The following is an 18603-nucleotide window of genomic DNA, read 5'->3' as shown; positions in this document are numbered from 1 at the left end:
TTTTATCCACTCTATATATACGTGGATGTTTGCGTGTACCATACGTATATTTCTACATCTATAGACCAGAAACAAAGTTTTGCCAGAGGAGTAGTGTATATGTAGGCGGGACAGATGGCACGCAGTTTCGGACACATTTCACAGTTTGAGAGAAAGCCTCCTTCATATATAAAGCAGAGATTTCGTCAACTCTCTCTCTCTCTCTCACACACACACACATCTTCGTCACTCCCGATCTGGGATGCTGAGAACGATGAGCATGAACAGGAGGCCCGCCTCCAACAATGTTGTCGCGACCGCCATCGTCGCAGCCCTCGTCCTCGTCGCCCATGTTGTGGGCTTGTCGGAATCGGAAGGACGACAGCCGCAAAACCTTCGAGTCGGGTTTTACTCCAATAGCTGTCCGCTGGCCGAGTCGATAGTCCGCGCAGTCGTGAAAGAGGCGGTCTTCTCGGTCCCTCAGAACGCCGCAGTCTTACTCCGGGTTCATTTCCACGACTGCTTCGTTGAGGTAAATGATGTTCGTTTCCGCTCCCGTGAATATCGCATTTGTCTCTTTGTACACGACCCCTTCGGAGTAGTTAAAATGCGGTGAAATTACGGTTTAAGGTAACTGTCCAAATATAATTCTCTTATGGTTGTCATTGTGTCAAGAATTTCATATTTTGTGGTCTTACGAACTATAATAGTTCTCAGACTAGTAGGGCACGTTTATAAATTTGTGTAGACAGTGGACCATCGTGATTAGAGCAAATAATATCGTGCTGGTGGAGACAAGCTCAAGTGAGGACCTTTACGCAGAAAGTGTGTTAAAAGTAGTCATGGACAATAATGTTTTAGCAATAACACGAAATGAGATACAAAATTTGTGAGTTATAATTAAGAAGTCGCTAGCTTGACACCCTAACGGTGCTGTCGGTTATTTACGACTATACGATCTCCCAATCAATGAGTGTTTTATGAAAAACATGCAATGATGATGTGCGAGTCTACAGTTAAGATTTTATAGTCCCCGACAGTACTATTAAGAAAATATTTTCCTTATAATTAAAGACACGAATTATTTCTTTAACCGGCAATAGGATTTTGACCACAAAAAAAAAAAAAACCGGCAATAGGATTGCTATGATCACGTAAGTTTTTTCCTTTTTAGGTTTAACTGATGCTTATTCTCTTCAAAAAATAACGTTCTACGTAGAAATGCGAAGAAGACGGTCTCGTCAATTTATGGCTAGTGACGGTATACCGTTGACTACAAAAATCATATCCGGGGGAACAAAATGACTTGTTCGTTCGGATTTCAGGGAGGTGGCCTTCCTTGAAACACCAAGAGTGACGATTGACGAATACCGTTACCTTGGTGCTCCTCTAATAAAAGCATTAAAACACTACCCCACTATAATTAATTAGACTAAGACACGACTTATAAATTGTTAGACGCACATATGTATAATCAACCTATAGGGTCTAAAATTTATCTTTGAGTCAATGAATGGATTCGTTAACAAACATGCAACGCTGCCGGTAAAAGGATTGAGGGGTGAGAATACTAGCATCATAGATACGGGGTTCAACTTCCACGTTCTGTAAAGTCACAAAGCAAAAATTAGAGAGGAGAGAGTTAGAGACAATGCAGACAAAAAAAAAAAAAAAACATACCCAATGGTAATGCATGATTTTTCTGGATCGTGATTCACTTTGTGATTCCCAAGTAGACAACATCATAGTCGAACGAATGATTAGGAGGGTCGGCACTGGAATTTTCATGGCACGACCTTCATTATTTTGGTTTTTGTGCTTGAGAACTGCAAATGATTGGCCATATAAAGGAACTAAGTTGACCTTGTAAATCTCTTTCTGGTAATCGATTAATCGATGGTGTTGTTTCTCTTGTGAACCCAAACCCGAATAAGCAGTAATTAGTAGCTTATACTGATTGTTACGGAGTTTCTGAAGACGTGTACGTGTAAACAGGGATGCGACGGGTCGATCCTGATCGACAACGGGGATAGCAGCGAGCGGCACGCGGGGGCACACGCCGGCGTGGGAGGCTTTGAGATAATTGAAGCGGCCAAAGCTCGCTTGGAAACCACTTGTCCCGGGGTCGTCTCTTGTGCCGATATCGTGGCTATGGCTGCTAGAGATGCTGTTTTCTTGGTACATCTTTCCCCATCTCTTTTATCTGCTTTAGTAGACTATGGTATCCCAAATAGCATTTGATAGCTCTTTCCTTTAGCAGAGGGAAAAAGAAAAAGAAAGTAGAGAGGTGTCCATTAATTTTATTGTGCTGGTGAACTCAAGTTGTATTGGCTTCATATGATGCAGAGCGATGGCCCGTTCTATGAGGTTGAGACAGGGAGAAGAGATGGCCGCGTCTCGAACTGGACGCTCGCGGCGGATATGCCGGACGTGAACGACTCCATTCGCACGCTCAAGTCCAAGTTTATACAGAAGGGGCTTAAAGATAAAGACCTTGTTCTTCTCTCCGGTACGCCGCTCTTATGCTAATGAACACTGCGAAAGTTATAATCGTACCGTTTGATTGCTCGGATAACACCTCGATATAGCCTAGAGTCTAGCAATTAGCAATGTGTACTTGTCAAGATGAAGAAGCTCCTCAACTGCATTTTCTTCTGAAGCAACTACTTGTGGCTTTTCGTTCCCAGCCGCGCACACCATCGGAACGACCGCATGCTTCTTCATGGGCACGCGACTCTACCATTTCAACTCCACGAGCGGGTCGGACCCCGCAATCGACCCTCGCTTCCTTCCAGTCCTCAAGTCCATATGCCCCCCTGGCGTGGACGTCAACGTGAGGTTGGCTCTGGATGCCGTGACCGAGTTCGTGTTCGACGACCAGATACTTCGCAACATCAAGCGCGGGTTCGCCGTGATATCTTCGGATGCGAGGCTCTACGACAACGGGCACACCAGGCAGATAGTCGATCTGTACACTCAGAACGGGACTTCTAGTAAGCACGGAAAGCCGCTGTCCTTTAAGGCGGATTTCGCGGCTTCGATGGTGAAGATGGGTCGGATCGGCGTGAAGACAGGGTCGGAAGGAGAGATTAGGAGGGTTTGCAGCTCTTTCAACTAATTGGTTGTGCTAAGTAGCGTTATTAAAACAGTGTTAATAAAAGTCGCAAGTACTTGTACATATAGAGCAGACAAGCAATATATAGAAAATGAGGTAATGCGCAAACGTTAATATTATAAGCGGCCTATCAATAGCGTATTAATGGACGATATGCAACGATGAATTTCGCCGAACGCTAATGAGTTATGATACGCAATAAAAAATTTCTACAAAAGCTGACGAGTTAGATAAGAGTTCGATACCTAATAGTTGGATTGATGAAACCGTGTATTTTGTCGAACATATTAGCTTCAAGTTGCAATTTGCGTTATCTAATGATCAAAAAAAGGAAGAACGGGAGATCAGGCCTGATCTTGATGGACTCTGGCTTGGGCATAGGGGACACGGGCATATGCACTGAGGTCCCGGGCTAAACCTCCATGGATTCTGGCCCGGCGCTGGGGACCCAAGCATGGACACAGGGGTCTTGAGCTCGGCCTCCATGGACATGAGAGTTGCCTTGATTGACCGGGGCCCATGCATCGGGGACCCGAGCATGGGCACTGGGGTCCCAAGCCCACCTCAATAAACCTAGGCTCGGGTGCATTGGTGACCCAAAGATGGGCGCTGTGTAGTCAAGCATCGATATCTCGGGCTCGGCCTCTGTGGACTTACGTTGGACCTACGTGGGCCCGAGCTCGAGCACCGGGAGGCTGGGGCGCAGGCACCGGGGTCTCTAGGGGTCTGCATGAAATCACTTCTAATTTCTGATTTCTCTGCCGGAAGTCGATCCGCGAGAGAAATTCGTTTAGTAAAAATACTACCGAAGTAGAAATTCGTTTGATAAAAAATGTAACTTCCGGTTGTGTTTTTCACTTCTGAAGTAGAAAATCTTGCTGGATCAGATTTTTGAACCTCATCCGAGAAGTAAAAAAATTTCACTTCTCTCGTCTAGAATTGCTTCTCTCGAAACTCCTTCTCTGTGGATCAAATTTTGAACGCCCAAGTTCTCTCCTCTTCCGGGCATTTCTCTTGTCCAAAATATTTCTCTTCAATCGACGCCCGACGACACTCTCGGTCGCTCCCAACCACGCATCCATCTCCGCCTCTGCGTTGCCTCTTGATTCGCATGTCCGACGATCGCTTCTCGGCTGCGATTTGTGTTTTGTGCCGAAGGAACTCGGATCTGTGAGGTTAGGGTTTTCTCTCTCTATTCGGCTTCGCTTTCTTCTCACCTCGGCGGTTGCGCGTTCGTCCTTTGTTCTTGCTTTCTTCTCACCTCATCGCCTCTTTTTAGTTTTGGTGTATCAATCACGGGTTCTCTCCTCTTACGTGATAGCCGAATGTTTCTCTCCAATCGACGCCCGACGACCCTCTCGGTCGCTCCCAACCACGCATCCATGTCCGCCTCCGCTATTGCCTCCCGATTCGCACGTCCGACGACCTATTTTGAGCTGCGATTTTTCGTTTGTGCTGAAGGAACTTGGATCTGCAAGGTTAGAGTTTTCTCTCTCTATTCGGCTTCGCTTTCTTCTCACCTCGACGGTTGCGCGTTCGTCCTTTGTTACTGTTTTCTTCTCACCTCGTCGCCTCCTTTCGGTTCGGGTGTATCAATCACAGCTCGAAGGTTGTGAGAAATTCTGGCATCTTTTGGATATTTGGTAGAGAAATCTTGATAGGTTTCGCCTTCCTGTCTTGAGAAGTGCTGGTATGTCTTCATCTTCGTCAAATCTTGCTCTTGCGATTTCTCTGCTACTAATGTGTGCTTTAGCTATATTGAAAACTTCCATTTTTGCGTGGCTTGTGGAATTCCAGTTTGCTCTCTTAATTTTGTTTCTGCGCGCTCTCTCTCGCCCTCTTTCGTAAGGTATAGCTTGTAGCTCATCCCGAATCTCGGGATCGGTTTGTTTTTTCTTGCTGGTTGGGACGTTGTTTTCGAAGTGTGGTATCTTTGTGTTTTTTTCCTCCGGGTGTTGTGGCGTCTTTGTTCAACTGGTTGTGCAACTTGATAGCTCCCATTCGGCACATCTGTCATATGTTCATAAACAACCGAAATTGAACTTTTCTGCAGAATGCACTATGTGCATAACATCCATGGAACTGTCCATTTACAAAAGCTTAATAAACTAAAGGGACCAAAGAATCAATCTCTAGCATGAAAAAGTAGGAAGAAAAATTAACAACCAGACTCCGGCACAAGCCCCTTTTGCTATTATCAGCATCCATATCTCATGTCAAATTGAGGGCCTTCATCTATAGTACATTCATTTTTTTAATATAAGTATATATGGGTTCCTTCGAGTTAAATTAATCATTATTTTTATTTCAATACAACTTTTGTCTTAAGAGAGAAAATAAGCAATTGTCTGTCTTCCTCCCCCTACCATAATCTAACAAGCATTTCCAGGTGTAAATTCCATCATGCAAGAATAGTTTTTTTTTTTTAGGTTGAAAGAGATTACTATATGTTACATACACATTAAATGCTACCTTTTTGGCTCTCTGTCTTTAAACATCTGTTCTGTTTCGAATTGGGAGGTAACTTCCCGACATCATAACATAGAATACAATGCTTCTAGGCTGAAACTTCAACATCCACCGATAGAGACATTGACCTACATAAGAACAATACCAATCAAGTGTTTACGCACTCAAGATGATGCCCATTCCAACTAGGCAATATCATCCTTTTTTTTATTTTCCCTCTTTCAAAACTTTTGACAGCTCCACATAGGTACAATGATCCCTACAAGGCAACTTATAAACACATTTGTCAATACATCGCCAATCGGTGGCGGTTTGATCATGCCACATAGAAAAAAATGTTCTTTCTTTCATGTTTATTGCTAGTGCGAGTGTTACTAGTCTTATGTGTACATAGACGAATCTGCTCAACTACTTTGAACTAGGATCGCTTGATAATGCTTACTGTGGTTTAATGTATGTATGTAGACATCTCTTTTTGCAATGAAACTTCCTGCTTCATGCTTTCTATCCACATGACATTCCTTTTTGATGTTTGTATTGTTTTCTTGAATAAGAATAGGAGCATATAAGCGATACCTCCGAAAGGATTCCATTTGGTCAACAAAGTTAGTGATATGACCAACTTTTGCGCTTCAAAATTAATGTTTCAGTAGACTAATTATTATGAAATGCGCATAAGCAAGTTCCTTATGGATCGGACGAATGTTTTAATTCATTTAATGATATAGCTTATGTTGTACTCGATCGGTTTACATAAAATGGCATCCCAAAAAGAGTATACGAACATTGCTAAGTGGACCGAGCCATCGACGCAATTATTCGTAAGCTTGATGGTAGACGAGGTTAAGAAATGGAATCGAACTACCTCTACCTTCAACAAAGCGGGGTGGAATAACATTCAGCGTGAGTTCAATAAGCGGACGGGGTTCCAATATTCTATCGACAAGTTCAAGAATAAGGCATTCAAACCGAAGAAGCAGTATGGCGGTTTCAAGAAGCTCCTTACCTAAACTGGATTTGGATGGGATAATATAAACAACGGGGTTGTTGTGGATGAAGAATCTCTGTGGGAGACGCATGTGAAGATATAGCTTGACTTTTGAGATTTTTGTTATAGCTTCATATGTATATTTATTAGGACTTATTGATGCGTGTCCTATTGAAAATGGCGCAGGAACATACCGATTGGGCTACATTCAGAAAGGACGGGTTTCCTTTGTATCCCCAGCTTTGTGTGGTGTTTGGGGATACATATGCTACTGGAGAGTTTGCATCGGGAAATGTGCGGGATCGGATGTCTTCAGAGGAAGATGCCAAGGATGAATATGATGGTGGTTTGCCATTAGGTACACCGAAGGAAGGAAGGGTGCAAGAACCTCTGCCCGAAGATGAGTTACATAATGAAGACGAAACTAGGCAAGAACCAGATGATGGACCGAGGGGTGGATCAAGGGCTATCCCAATTCCCGAGAAGCACAAGTTGAATAGGACTCCAAATTCAAAGAGGAGGAGAAAGAGCACTTCGTACGAATTTGACCGCGCATGCAAAGCCATTTCAGAATCTCTCCAATTTAGAATGGTTCAATCATCACATACATCTGTCACCTCACAAACCTCACAGCCTGTAGACCCTTACTCCATGGGAGCCTTCATTGCCATCTTGAAAAGCATGCCCGACATGGAACCGACACTTTATGCCAAAGCTTTGAATCATGGTTTCACGAATGCTGCTTGGAGAGAGGGTTTCATCTTGACGGAACCTGAATGGCGGCGTTATGTGCTTGATTCTATTTAAGTAGATGTTGGCATATGTTATGGATTTCTACGTGAATTTATAAGATTAAAAGACCTATGTATTTGAGACATTCTAGCTTAGCTTTTTTTTACGCAACTATGGTTATTTTGTGGCTGGTTTCCTCGTTGATATTGAATTGCATAGTTATGTGTTGACTATTATTTAGATTTCTTTACTTGTCAACAGATAAAGTCTTTCATTTATTTCTCTCTTTTCACCTTACTATATCGTGTGGTGTCGTCTGTTGATGCCTTTCGTTTTATAGGAAATATGAAGGGAGTTAGTGCGGTAGCTTCAGTTGGAGAAAATGAACCAAGTTGGGAAGACTTTGATGATGACTATTATCATATACTTATGGCATGGTTGTGTCTTGGTAAGCTACACATAGCTATGCGCACGAGAGAACCTATTAGAGATAGTGCTTTGTCGGGAGCGCAATGGATCAGGGAAATTATTCATGGACATTCTGACGGAGTATACGAAGTATTTAGAATGGAGAAGCATGTTTTTCCTAACCTATGTGGATTGTTCACTGCAAGAGGTCGGTTGGGTGACAGTCGATATCTTAAAGTAGATGAACAGGTTGGGATTTTCTTATATCTAATATGTCATGGCGGTTCCAATAGAGACTTGACCGAGAGATTCCAACGTTCGGGACGGACTATTAGTTGGTACTTTAATTTAGTTCTAAAAGCGGTTCGAAAACTTGCAAAGGAGATTATTGCACCACGTTCCTTTGATGTTGTTCCACTGGAGATTCTTATGGATCCTAAGCATAAGCCTTACTTTAAGGTATATTTCTTTATTCTTGCTTTGCACCATTAGCGTGAAATTTGTTTATAATGTTGGTTAAGATTGACTTGTGATAATTGTGATAGGGGTGTGTGGGCGCCATTGATAGCACTCATATTGATGCGAGAGTACTGCTGCTGCTGCAAAACCGTTTTAGAGGTAGGAAGGGAACTACCACTCAAAACGTATTATGCGTGTGTTCATTTGATATGAAGTTTACATTTGCCTACGCTGGTTGGGAAGGATCTGCCAACGATTGTCGGGTACTCGCGTCGGCACTCGAGGATCCCACACTACAATTTCCCCGACCCCCTCTAGGTAATTGTTTGCTTTAAAATGATTAATTGTCCTTGTGAATTTGCTGTGATCATGTATCATGATTAAGACCTTGAATGCTTTATTATAGGAAAATACTACGTGGTAGATTCCGGGTATGCATCAACCCCGGGATTTTTAACACCTTTTAAAGGTGATCGGTATCATATAAATGATTTCGGAAGAAATGCGAGACCAACAACGGCAAGAGAACTTTTCAACTATAGACATTCTTCGCTTAGGAATGTCATTGAGAGATCCTTCGGGGCTTTAAAGAATCGTTTTTGAGTTTTAAGACGTATGCCGCCATTTTCACTTAGGAAGCAAGCACATATTGTCATAGCATGTTGTGCTATTCATAATTACATCCGTGACCAAGACAGGAGGGATAGAAACTTTTCCGAATATGGAGATCCCGAGTATGTGTATGAATCTGCGCATGATGAGGTTGTAGAAGATATTATATCGACCGAGGAGGGAACCGAGATGACCATTCTTAGGAAAAGTATTGCCAATAAAATGGCAATAGACCATGGTATGGATGAGATTCCATGATTTTGGGTTGCTAACGTTCGTATTGTAACTTTTGCTAATGTGATGTTATATAAGCCGATTGTATATGGCTTTTTTGAGCTTGGCCGGTGAAAATCCTACGGTGAATATGTAACATTTGCCCCTCGAAGCTGGTTTTCCTCCTAATTCCTTCGATGCATAGCTGTTTGGGGATTCCAAGACTTATTTTTGTGGCTCAAGATGTCAATCGAAGTAGTCGAAAATGGGCTGGAATCGACATTGTGGTATTCTTGGCCTGCAACTTTCATCTGTTGGTTTGAAGCTGTATTTTTTCTTGACAGGTATGTTTAAGTTGGCTAGCGATAGGAAAAAAGTTTTTAGATGTGTTTGAACAAAGATATGCTATTGGTCGATCGCTGCTTCGTGACCCCCCCGGAAGTTGCCTCTTCGCCTTGTACTTTGTGGTCTTCTTGTCATGTCCAGCTCTGTTTCTTTTTGGGTTATACTAGGACGTGCTATTGGTGCTTTTGGTAGCTGTCCTATGTTTTTGTCTCTAGTCTTTCCCGACTAGCTATTCTATAAACCCCCGCAACTTTCAGGTTTTCACACGGATGGACACTCAAAACCGACTTGCTAAAGCTGGTTTCTTCTGTTCCCATACTGTCACAGGCCTTCCCCTTTATGGTCTCTCGGCGCCTGCTTTAACACCGTTAGTTTGCTGTTGGCTGTTGCTGTTACGTCCATGTTACGTGGTTTACGGCTGCTTCTTCACTTTGTACCTGCTGTTTTGGAGTCCCCTTTCGCTTCAGCTACTTCTTGGAGTTTTGGGGCTCCCTTGAAGCTCGGTTACGGTTTTACGATGCAAGCACAATTCTGTTGTACCTACCACTGTCTGTCTTGGTTTTTTTTCCTTTGTTTACTTCTAGTTTTTCTTTGGTTTCCCCAGTTGTGTCTGCTGGTGGCTTTACTTTTGTATACCTTCTATTTTTCCTTTCTTGTGGTCTTTGGTTGTATCCAGGTTCGGGTTTTTTGCTACACTTTTGGTTCTCTCACGCTGCAGCTTTCTGTTGAGGCTTCTACCGACCTTTCTGTCGCTACTCCCGTTGTGCCTAAGCCGTTTAATACTGGGATTGTCATTTTGCATGCATGTTAGCTCTACTATCACTAAATCAACCACTAGTACCCTTGGGGTTCTTGATGACTACAACTCGCTTTTTGTTCTGTCATTTTGTTACCCATTGTCTACAGGATCTGCACCATAGCAAGGATGTCACTCCAAATTGTATAAGTAGGGAAATCAAGAATGTGACGGAGAAGAGAATGTTCTTTGCCATGCTCACCAAAAGTGAAGCATCTAGATTATCTGGTAATGAGTGTTAGGTTCATGAATACTTGGTCATACTGCTGTTACCATCTAGCACATAACATTTTATCTACGGATGCTAGGTGTGGAGTGTCTGTGGACTGTGGTGCCATTTGTATGAGCATATCATAGTTGATCATGGCTGTTTATGGGAAAATCATCAACTTTCATGCGCACTTAATGGCTATTCAATTACATCATTTTAGATAGAAATCATCACCTAACATGCTCGTTTCTAATGGAACTATTGGACTCTGTAAAAGCAGGCCACGATAAGGTGCTGTCGGTGTTTCCCGATCCTGTGCTTCAACTTCATACCACACGTTCTTGGGATTTCTTCGAAGTGGGGTCAAGTGAACAAGCAAGAAGCCAATATCATCATCCATCCAATGATGTCATAATTGGAATTATTGACACAGGTAATTAATCTATCTTAAATATCCTATGCTGAATAATGTCATGGATTCCATTATTTGTTTTTGTAGCAGAGCATAAATATTAAAACCTTTGAGGCACTAAAATTTGGATAAGACTTTAGTTTAGGGATCAATCAATGCAATGCGTGTAATGCCTTGGAGAATTTTAACGTTCGTATAGAGATAGCTCATCTCTGAGTTCACTTTCTACAATGAATGTCCAATGACAGATAATACCCAGGGCTTCTTGGAGAACACATGGACTGTTCCTATCATGTTTTCAGAAGAAAACCAGAGCCTGGTTACATAAGATAGATTGACTCATAGAAGGGAAAATTTGTAGTCTCATTCATACCATGACAGCCCGCCATGGAGACTATTCTATCCATTTACAAGCTGACGATTGGTCGGATGACTGTCATGTTGCCAAACCTTATCTTCCATTCCCAGGCCTCCGTATAGATGCTGTTGAAATGAGCCCGACATGTCATATGTTGCTGCAGGAATATGGCCAGAGTTTCCGAGTTTCAGCGATGAGGGGGTTGATGAAGTCCCTCCAAGATGGAAGGGAACTTGCATGGAAGCATCAGATTTCAAGAAATCCATTTGCAACAGGTAATTAATCATCCTTGTCCTAACTTTCTTTCACAAGGAATACACCAAAAGAAAAGTTTAAGTTTAGCGGTGAGACAGGACTATTAAATTCCACAAAGTCTTCAACCCCACAATTGTTTTGTTGTTGCTGCATTTGGGTTTGTTTTGATCGATCGAAGTCTGTCATTGTGAGCACAAGTGCAGAAAGCTAATAGGTGCAAGATACTATGGCATCCAATCAAGCATCTCTAATGGCACTGGTGCCGAATCAACTAAAGCCTCCGGGTCACCAAGGAACTCGGTTGGCCACGGAACACACACAGCCTCCATAGCAGGTGGTGCGCTGGTGGCCAATGCAAGTTATTATGGCTTAGCCAAAGGAACGGCGAGGGGCGGTTTGCCATCCACCAGGATTGCGAGCTACAAGGCCTGCACCGAAGAGGGTTGCTCTGGCTCGGTAATCCTCAAGGCCATGGATGATGCAATTAAAGATGGAGTCGATATCATCTCTATTTCAATTGGGTCGAGCTCACTATTTCAGGCTGATTATCTGCATGATCCTATTGCTATCGGTGCATTTCATGCGGAACAGATGGGAGTTTTGGTGGTTTGCTCTGGTGGGAATGATGGGCCTGACCCTTACACTGTTGTGAATACAGCTCCTTGGATTTTCACCGCTGCAACTTCTAGCATTCATAGGGATCTTCAATCTGCAGTGGTTCTTGGCAATGGGAGAACATTTAAGGTAACTTTCTTGACCAAAATCTCTCGCCTTTTTTTAACCGATGTGGGAGTTTCTTTTTTGAACTTTTGAGCTCGTAGTTACGGCGCAGGTTAGCCATTTTCTGAAAATCTGTCTTGTAGGGATCCTCTATCAATCTTTCGAACCTCACTCGCTCAAAGAAGTATCCACTTGTGTCTGCTAAGAATGCTGCAGCTAATTTTACACCTGCAGATGAAGCAAGGTAGTGATACCTCATCCTTCGAACTTTAGCATGTAGATATGTGATGGCAGCTTATGTAAGAGTTCACTCCAAAGGTTTTAATGAAGGTCTCCCTTACAGACATATTTCTCTTCAGCTTTATACAAGCTGGAAAATTCCCCATTTTTTCACTTTTCTTGTTGGTAAGCTCCCTCCAGTCAAATGGCAGTATCTTGTTCTTCAAGCAAGCATCTATTTTAAATATATTGAGTGCCAAATGTCGTACCTATTGTCTAGCACCTCAACACAAAGTAAAGATAGCATTATGTTGAATCGACCAAGACCAAAGAGAGTCCATGATGTTTATGTATTACTGATTACTTCACATACATAATGGCATTGCTTGTTCAATTATCTGGGGTAGAGGTTCAGAAATATTTCATAATTTGCAGTACCAAAGAAAAAACCAAGATGGCACTTTTATGAAATGCATAACTTCACGTGGGTGTTTTCCAGGGATAATGTCATTTCATTTTTATTATTGAGCAGGAACTGCTTACCAGGATCAATAGATAGAACCAAAGTTGCTGGAAAAATTGTCATTTGCATTGACACCGATCCCATGGGGTCTACAATAATAAAAACGCTAGTTGTGGAAGATGCCAAAGCCAAAGGGATGATTCTGATTAGCGAGAATCAAAATGGAGTTCCTTTCAATTCAGGTGTTTTTCCATTCACGCAGGTTGACCATGTTGCTGGTTACAAGATTCTAAAGTACATCAGTTCTGCCAAGTGAGCATATCTTACGATGTCCTTGCAATATATGCTGCATATAAGGCAAAAAAAAAAATTGATCCAACTATCTCTGCAATAGTCCAGATGATCTAATTGTCACTGTCCATAGCAGGAATTTGTTCATCTGATGAAGTTTTCATTCATTCTGTCATGGGATGCTGTTCTGTCTGCCTGCGCCATTTCATGATTGAATTCGCAAAATGATTCTTTAGTTTAATTCATGTTCCTGTTCTAGGTGTTTGACATTATGCAGTCGCTCATCCTTATTTTCCACTGTACTGGTAATCCATCCTTAGCGATGATCGAATGATTCCGATTGATTGAAGAGTTCCTCTTCTTTTTTTCTCAGCAATTGATGGAAGAGTTCATTAGTTGGTTGTTTTTGTCCCATACTAGACCAAGTATGCCATAACTGACACAGGAACTCTGGTCCTCCACTTTTGCTCCTTTACTACAGATGTCCTACTGCAAACATTCTTGAAACAACCGCAGTTTCTGACCAAAGACCAGCACCAACTGTTGCAAGTTTCTCATCAAGAGGTCCTGGAGACTTAACAGAAAACATCCTTAAGGTTATTTCTTTTTCTGATACGCACATCAATTATGTATACTGGTATTCACACATATTCCTGATGTTTGCATGACATTTTCTTTCAACCCATCGCGTTTGCAGCCTGACATAATGGCACCGGGAGTAGCCATTTTAGCCGCAGACATTCCGAACAATGATCCCGGGAGTGTTCCATTTGGCCAGAAGCCTTCTAAATTTAGCATAAAATCCGGTACTTCAATGGCATGTCCTCACGTCACAGGAGGGGCTGCGATAATCAAGTCAGTTCACAGGGGATGGAGTTCTTCAATGATCAAATCAGCACTCATGACAACAGGTATGCCATGGACAAATAGTCCGAAGATCCTCCTAGTCGAAATACATCACGATTTGTCCTACATGGGGACGCAATTCGTTTAGCAATTGTCATTTACGTGTTGCCATTCCTCGATGTCTTCAGCGACCTTTGTCAACAACGAGGGTAAGCCACTGACGAACAGTTCAAGGAGCCTCGCGAGCCCGCATGAAACCGGAGCCGGAGAAATGAGTACTTACCGAGCTCTTCACCCAGGATTAGTATTCGAGACCACTACAAAAGACTACCTCCTCTTCCTCTGCTACTTTGGCTACTCACAAAAGAACGTTAGCTCTATGGCCAGCGTCAAATTCCGCTGCCCCGAAAACTCAGTCGGCAAGCTCATATCCGATGTCAACTATCCATCCATCTCCATAAGCAATCTCAACCGGCACGGATCGGCAAGAGTGGTCGCAAGAACAGTCACAAATGTCGGGCCTGTGAGTTTGACATACGTTGCCAGTGTGGACAGTCCCATGGGACTAACAGTGAAAGTCAACCCAACTAAGATCGATTTCAGGCAAAATGCGAGGAGGGTCTCTTGCAATGTCTCGTTTGATGGGAAGGAGGCTCCTGATGGCTACAATTTCGGTTCCTTAACTTGGTCCTAGGGGAGGCCGGTTCGGTGGAACCGCCGGTTCCGGTTCAGGAACCGGCGGTTCCGGTTCCACGAAAGGGTGGAACCGGAACCGGCCATGTAAAATGGCGGTTCCGGTTCCGGGCCGGTTCCGGTTCCGCTTCGGAACCGCCGGTTCATTCCGATTCATTTTTAATAATAAATAATAAAATAATAAATAATAAAATAAATATAATAAATTATAAATTATAAAATAAATATAATAAATTATAAATTATAAAATACAATTAAATTGTACATTGTAATAAAATATGGGAAAAAAAAAAAAAGGAATGGGCTTGAACTTAATGAATTATCATTAAACGGCCTACATATCTTCTTGGGGATAGAAGAATCAAAGCCCATATAGTTCTTTTTACCTTTGAGAACCCCAACTTACCTCATCGTCAATCGTCGCTACCCGTTGTGGTACCCGTGGCGGTGGTATCTCCAACATCATCGCTAAAAAATTCATGTTCACGATCTAACTCTTGGTGTCGATATTTCGCCCTCGTCCAATCGCCGACACAAGCTTGAGCTTCCACAGAGTCCGGGCTTAATCTTGAACGGCGAGAGTCCAAAATTAATCCTCCAGAACTAAATGATTGTTCAACTGCAACCGTTGAAGAAGGGGTTGCTAATATTTGACGAGCGATGAGGGCGAGAACTGGATACTCGATTTGGTGACTCTTCCACCACTTCAGGATTTCGAAATCTGTACTATGTTCTGCATCACGAAACTCAAATTGAGTGGTTAAATATTTTTCTAATTCAGAAATATTACCTGTTGCCCCTTTTTGTTTTTTTTGCCTACTCTTAAGCATATTATACCCTCTACTAAGTGAACTACCACATTCGCTACGTGAGGCAAGTAGATTGTAAAGATCCGTAATCACTTAAACCATATCTACTACAAAATTCTCCATATAATGCTACTATAGATTCTTTAACATGTCCTAATATATTTGAAATATCTATTGAATCTTCCAAATGCAAACAATCATGATAATACACATTCAAATAATCTTGTAAACCGTCTAATTTAATACGTGGATCAAAAACAATACCAACTAAATAGACAAGAGGAATTTGCAAATAATAATGCCACCATTTTTCTCGCATTACTAAAATAGTTTGACCTAATTCGGTATCTTTTTCATATTCACTAAAAACACTACTAATATTAACACACTCTATTAAAAATAAATGCGTTGTAGGATAATAAATACCAGATAACGTCTTAGTAGCATCATTAAAAATTTTCAAAATATCTAAAATTTTCTTGCAAACGTCCCAATGTTGAGGAAGTAAAGTAATTTCGGGAATATTTTGTGAAATAAACATACATAATAAATCTTTATATTCAAAAGTTTGCCGAAGCAACTCGTACGTAGAATTCCAACGAGTCGGAATATCTTTTGGAAATCTTCTTGGCCTTCTCCCATTTTGTTTACAAAATTTTCCCCATGATTTCATACATTGGGGACGACTCCATAAAAATTTAATTACACTTTTTATTGGGGCGAGAGAAGTGTCAAGAGTTCGTAAATCATTTTGTACACATAAATTTAAAACATGACAAGCACATCTAATGTGAAAAAATTGTCCGCCAAAAGTGGATTTGCAAATATTTTCTAATTCGGGAATAGAAGCGGTATTTGCGGCGGCATTATCAAAACCAATTGAAAATACTTTATTTATTAAATTATATTCTTCTAAAACTTGCCTAATTATTCTATAAATATTATGAGCCGAATGGCTTTCATCAAAAACTCGGAATGCAATAAGTCTTTTTTGAATCATCCAATTGTCATATATCCAATGACACGTGACACCCATATAAGAATGAATTTGCCAAGGATCACTCCAAATATCGCTACCTATATGCACACGTTCATTGAATTCCGCAAAAAATTTTCCTAAAGATTTTTTTCCTTTTTTATAAAGATGAAAAACTTCGCGTTTAAGAGTATTTTTTGGAATAGTTGGCGCTTGCGGAACCAACGCAGTATTTATCAAATATTTCATATTAAAATTTTCACCAGTATTAAACGGAGCATGATCAAGGGCAACATATTCACCTAATGTTTGTTTATAAAGTGCTTCAGTGAAACGAAATAAAGGATGAGGCTTAGAAGTGGCGTACCCGGAAATTTGTTGTTGCGTATTGTCGATCCCCGCTTGCGTTGGATGTTTTTTCGTCAAATGCCTACGGAATGTTCCGTAGCCGTCTCCTTTCGTGAATTTATATGTTTGCGAACAATATTTATATTTTACATTATACTTACCTTCGACTTCATCACGTACCTTGTCGAAGTGTAGCCACAAGTCCGATATATTATCTCGGCCCTTCCGTTCCGGCTCATTTGCCGTTGACGTTTCTTCGACACCAGTGGGAGGATGAAGACTTTCTTGTGTTGGGATGTGCTCGACGTTCGGAATCGGGACATAGTTGATATTATCGTCGTCGTCTTCCCAACTTGCATACTCACGAGGATCGTATTCATGAATGGGATACTCGGAATCTCCCATAGCCATCTTGCCATTGTCGGCATTTCCGCTTTCACTTGCCATTTTTGAGAGAATTGATCGGAAATCCGATTGAGAGAATTGAGTCGGGATTGAGAGAATTGGGAGAATTTGAGCGATTTGAGAGGATTTCGGAGAGAATTCGAGAGATTGTTCGGAGAATTTGTGACAAAAATGAAAGGGGAAACATATGCATTTATAGGCAAGAATCATTTTTAATTTTTTTTTTTTTTAAAATGTAAAGCAACGGCCCAAAGGAGGGGGAGGGGGGCGGGGCGAGAGCCCAACGGCTCTCTGCCCCCGGGCCCACCCTTTTTTTTTTTTTTTGGGCGGTTCTGAACCGGCCCGGAACCGCTGGTTCCGGGCCCACGGGCCCAAATGGCCCCCTCTACTTGGTCCGACGGCACACTCCGTCCGTACAGTTTTTTCCGTTAATGTCGAGTGATGTCATGGAAATTTGGAGTGGTTCTCTTGATGATGAGGGATTTTTTTTTTTTTTTGTTCATCTAGAAAATTAACCAGTAAAAGTTATCGCCCTTTGTATACCCTAACGTTCCTTAGAAATGGAATAGAAAATCTGATGTTCACTATTATTCACTATGAGGACACCACAAGCCACAATCCCATTTATGATATCTCTGCTGAATGATTAGACATCACTAATCAATGCTAATCAATGCCATAAAGCTATGATTTTTAAGACTTAAAACACGTATGGGCATTAATCGATTGCCACTAACGATGACCCGGATGCGAAAGATCAAACCTTTTTCTAATACCGGATGGAGGAGAGTAATTGCAGTGGGCCAATTCACATATCAGTACCCATCAGAGTGAGCAATTAAGACACAAATCAGGAATGGTCATTTGACTTTTTTTGGTCGAAACCATTTGACTATTTTTGAAGCGCCATATATTGAGAAGAATTTAAGCATGGATTCTTCTTTATGACAATGGGATTCCAATACGTAAGACAGAGAAAGAAATGCGACCTTCTGGTAAAAAAAAATGTGAATTTCGACGAAATATATTGCCGAAAGAGATGAGGGAAAATAAGAGAGTTTTGCGATGTCCTAAGAAAAGTTACACTTTTTGGACAAACAACACGAAAAATGGGGAGAGAGAGAGAGAGACAGGGGGGGGAAGTGGATAGATGGCAAACGAAGTAGAAATTTCCACCCATTATCAAACGAATTTTTATTTCAGAAGCTGAAATTTCGAGTCATTATCAAACGAATTTCTATTTCAGAAGCTAAAATTTCGAGACATTATCAAACGCATTTCTATTTCAGAAGCTGAAATTTCGAGTCGATTATCAAACGTATTTCTCAGCCAGAAATCAACTTCTGAAGTAGAAATTGAAAAATCAACTTCTGCTCAAAAGTAAAAGCAGAAAAACCAACTTCTTGCTAGAAGCCATTCTCAATTGGAGAAGTGTTTTCATGCGCACCCTAGCTCGACCTTTGTGAGCTAGGGCTCAGCCT

General features: G+C 41.6%; 2 protein-coding genes across 2 annotated transcripts; both read left to right on the top strand.

The window, feature by feature from the left end:
- Positions 1-72: 72 nt before the first annotated feature.
- Positions 73-3295, top strand: LOC115750729 (peroxidase 43). The gene is made up of 4 exons (XM_030688253.2): positions 73-511; positions 1975-2157; positions 2326-2488; positions 2667-3295. Exons 1-4 carry the CDS (start codon positions 242-244, stop codon positions 3095-3097), a joined length of 1047 nt encoding a protein of 348 aa, XP_030544113.1. The 5' UTR covers positions 73-241; the 3' UTR covers positions 3098-3295.
- A 3433-nt stretch (positions 3296-6728) lies between these two features.
- On the top strand, positions 6729-17716 carry LOC115731943 (CO(2)-response secreted protease-like). Its single transcript, XM_048273485.1, has 15 exons — positions 6729-7278; positions 7624-7940; positions 8073-8150; positions 8237-8413; positions 9997-10110; positions 10227-10344; positions 10608-10760; positions 11261-11372; positions 11556-12096; positions 12216-12316; positions 12824-13066; positions 13527-13641; positions 13743-13956; positions 14080-14581; positions 17518-17716. Exons 1-15 carry the CDS (start codon positions 6729-6731, stop codon positions 17552-17554), a joined length of 3372 nt encoding a protein of 1123 aa, XP_048129442.1. The 3' UTR covers positions 17555-17716.
- The last annotated feature ends 887 nt before the right edge of the window (positions 17717-18603 follow it).

The sequence above is a fragment of the Rhodamnia argentea genome, chromosome 2 (genome assembly GCF_020921035.1).
Source record: "Rhodamnia argentea isolate NSW1041297 chromosome 2, ASM2092103v1, whole genome shotgun sequence".
In the NCBI taxonomy this organism is placed as follows: domain Eukaryota; kingdom Viridiplantae; phylum Streptophyta; class Magnoliopsida; order Myrtales; family Myrtaceae; genus Rhodamnia; species Rhodamnia argentea.
The sequence above is the reverse complement of the archived record's forward strand: the minus strand, read 5'-3'. Positions and strand labels throughout refer to the sequence as shown.

Bases quoted from the DNA above. Each gene is read 5' to 3' on its own strand.
- LOC115750729 (XM_030688253.2), top strand. From the start codon at position 242: ATGCTGAGAACGATGAGCATGAACAGGAGGCCCGCCTCCAACAATGTT. The intron at 512-1,974 runs GTAAATGATGTT...ACGTGTAAACAG, and splicing joins TCCACGACTGCTTCGTTGAG to GGATGCGACGGGTCGATCCT. The intron at 2,489-2,666 runs GTACGCCGCTCT...TTTCGTTCCCAG, and splicing joins AGACCTTGTTCTTCTCTCCG to CCGCGCACACCATCGGAACG.
- LOC115731943 (XM_048273485.1), top strand. From the start codon at position 6,729: ATGGCGCAGGAACATACCGATTGGGCTACATTCAGAAAGGACGGGTTT. The intron at 7,279-7,623 runs GTTTCACGAATG...TTCGTTTTATAG, and splicing joins TGCCAAAGCTTTGAATCATG to GAAATATGAAGGGAGTTAGT. The intron at 11,373-11,555 runs GTAATTAATCAT...GCACAAGTGCAG, and splicing joins AAGAAATCCATTTGCAACAG to AAAGCTAATAGGTGCAAGAT.